Here is a 3,525-nt window from a genome sequence, read left to right on the forward strand (position 1 = left end):
CTCTCGGCACAACACCACCACAACCTCTCCACAACACCCACCAACCAACCTCTCCACAACACCCACTCACAACCTACCACAACAAACCACCACAACCTCCACAACACAACCACAACCACAACACCACTACAACCTCCACAACACAACCACAACACCACCACACAACCTCTCCACAACACCACACAACACTCCACAACACAACCACAACACCACCACAACCTCTCCCACAACACCACCACAACCTCCACAACACAGGACCATGGAGGGGGGGACGGCTCATAATAATGGTTGGAATGGAGTGAATGGAATGGTATCAAACACAGGGAAACCATGTGTTTGATGAGTTGGATACCGTTCCATTTATTCCGTTCCAGCCATTACTATGAGCCCGTCCTCCCCAAATAAGGTGCCACCAACCTAATGTGCTCCGCAACACAACCACAACCTCCGCGCAACACACCTCCGCAACCAACACAACCTCCGCAACACAACCACAACCTCACAACAACAACCACAACCTCCGCAACACAACCACAACCTCCGCAACACAAACCATAACCTCCGCAACAACACCACAACACACCAAACGCAACAACAACCACAACCTCCGCCACAACACAACAACACAACACAACACAACCACAACCCCACAACCCCCACACAACCACAACCACCAAAACAAACCACAACCCGCCAAACACAACCACAACCTCGGCAACAGCAAACCACAACATCCGCAACAACAACACAACCAGCAACCACAACATCCGCAACACAACCACACCAACAAACGCACAACTCCGCAAACACAACCACAACCACAACCACAAACCTCCGCACACAACCACACCACAACCACAACCTCCGAAAAAAACACAACCACAACCACAACCACAACCTCACACACAACACACCACAACCTCCAACCACAACCCTACACCACACCACAACCTCAACAACACAACCACAACCAACAACCACAAACATTCCTGATTCCACAGCCAATGTGTGCTACTCTTTCCTTGCCCCAGGGTGTCATATTGACATCAGTCCATTTCAAATTGGAATTCCATCATAGAAATATGATTAATAGAAATATGAGTAGAATGGTCTACAAATGAGGGTTCCCTAGATCTACTATATCTAACTAGGAAGATAAAATAGAGCTCTTGCTGGATAATCTTCCTCGGGACTCTGGAAGTTATTGTGAATGGGAATGCAGTACCTAGTTATTGTGAATGGGAATGCAGTACCTAGTTATTGTGATGGGAATGAGTACCTAGTTATTGTGAATGGGAATGCAGTACCTAGTTATTGTGAATGGGAATGCAGTACCTAGTTTATGTGAATGGGAATGCAGTACCTAGTTATTGTGAATGGGAATGCAGTACCTAGTTATTTGTTGATATGGGAATGCAGTACCTAGTTATTGTGAATGGGATGCAGTACCTAGTTATTGTGAATGGGAATGCAGTACTAGTTATTGTAAATGGGAATGCAGTACCTAGTTATTGTGAATGGGATTGCAGTACCTAGTTATTTGTGAATGGGAATGCAGTACCTAGTTATTGTGAATGGGAATGCAGTCCTAGTTATTGTGAATGGGATTGCAGTACCTAGTTATTGTGAATGGGAATGCAGTACTAGTTATTGTGAATGGGAATGCAGTACCTAGTTATTGTGAATGGGATTGCAGTACCTAGTTTATTGTGAATGGGAATGGCAGTACCTAGTTATTGTGTGAATGGGAATGGCAGTACCTAGTTATTGTGAATGGGAATGCAGTACCTAGTTATTGTGAATGGGAATGCAGTACCTAGTTATTGTGAATGGGAATGGCAGTACCTAGTTATGTTGAATGGGAATGCAGTACCTAGTTATTGTGAATGGGAATGCAGTACCTCTCGCTGCAAGATTTCCTCTAAACCATGGTGTATTCAATGTAGAATCCACTTAGAGGGTTAAAAAAGGTTTTCCACATAGAGGTATAAACCTTTTCATTTAAGACCACACTTTATGGATAAGGTCCCTTCACACTAGATCCCTTCACACTAGAACCCTACAACACTAGATCCCTTCACACTAGATCCCTACACACTAGATCCCTACACACTAGATCCCTACACACTAGATCCCACACACTAGATCCTACACACTAGATCCTACACGCTAGATCTTGTTAGCTAGTCATCCCACACAACAGCCATAAATCCAGTATCTACTCATCATGATGCCAAAACCAAGTAGAGAGAACACAGCATTTCCATGGCAACAGCGGCAGCGACATCGCTCCCAATCTCCCTCTCCCTCTCTCTCGCTCTCTCTCTCTCTCCCCTGTTCCAGTTCCTCTTCCTTATTGTGATATGTAACATCCAACACTGGTTGCCTGCTTGCTTACCTTTCTGCTGGTCAAACACAGATGAGGCGCTGAACTCCATGGTCAAACTAAAACATCATCATCGTGACAACACAACCACACCACAACCACAACATTCCTGATTCCACAGCCAATGTGTGCTACTCTTTCCTTGGCCCCAGGGTGTCATATTGACATCAGTCCATTTCAAATTGGAATTCCAATCATAGAAATATGATTAATAGAAATATGAGTAGAATGGCCTACAAATGAGGGTTCCCCTAGATCTACTATATCTAACTAGGAAGATAAAATAGAGCTCTTGCTGGATAATCTTCCTCGGACTCTGGACAGTTATTGTGAATGGGAAGGCAGTACCTATTATTTGAATGGGAATGCAGTACCTAGTTATTGTGAATGGGAATGCAGTACCTAGTTATTGTGAATGGAATGGCAGTACCTAGTTATTGTGAATGGAATGCAGTACCTAGTTATGTGAATGGATGCAGTACCAGTATTGTGAATGGAATTGCGCATACCTAGTTATTGTGAATGGGAATGCAGTACCTAGTTATTGTGAATGGGAATGCAGTACTAGTTATTGTGAATGGGAATGCAGTACCTAGTTATTGTGAATGGATTGCAGTACCTAGTTATTGTGAATGGGAATGCAGTACCTATTATTTGAATGGGAATGCATACCTATTATTGTGAATGGGAATTGCAGTACCTAGTTATTGTGAATGGGAATGCAGTACCTAGTTATTGTGAATGGGAATGCAGTACCTAGTTATTGTGAATGGGATGCATACCAGTTATTGTATGGGATGCAGTACTAGTTATTGTGAATGGGAATGCAGTACCTAGTTATTGTGAATGGGAATGCAGTACCTAGTTATTGTGAATGGGAACAGTACCTAGTTATTGTGAATGGGAATGCAGTACCTAGTTATTGTGAATGGGATGCAGTACCTAGTTATTGTGAATGGGAATGCAGTACCTATTATTGTGAATGGAATTGCATTACCTAGTTATTTGGAATGGAATGCAGTACCAGTTATTGTGAATGGGAATGCAGTACCTAGTTTATTGTGAATGGGAATGCATTAACCTAGTTATTGTGAATGGGAATGCAGTACCTAGTTATTGTGAATGGGAATGCAGTACCT

At 43.2% G+C, this 3,525-nt stretch overlaps 1 protein-coding gene across 1 annotated transcript in view; it reads right to left on the reverse strand.

The window, feature by feature from the left end:
- ankrd55 (ankyrin repeat domain 55) overlaps positions 1 to 2,461 on the reverse strand; it is a 57,220-nt gene extending 54,759 nt beyond the window's left edge. The window contains 1 exon segment of the mRNA XM_070442897.1: positions 2,399 to 2,461. Coding sequence (XP_070298998.1) covers positions 2,399 to 2,438 — 40 coding nt within the window. The 5' untranslated portion in view covers positions 2,439 to 2,461.
- Between the last annotated feature and the right edge of the window lie 1,064 nt (positions 2,462 to 3,525).

Source organism: Salvelinus sp. IW2-2015, linkage group LG4q.1:29 (genome assembly GCF_002910315.2).
Source record: "Salvelinus sp. IW2-2015 linkage group LG4q.1:29, ASM291031v2, whole genome shotgun sequence".
Lineage (NCBI taxonomy): Eukaryota > Metazoa > Chordata > Actinopteri > Salmoniformes > Salmonidae > Salvelinus > Salvelinus sp. IW2-2015.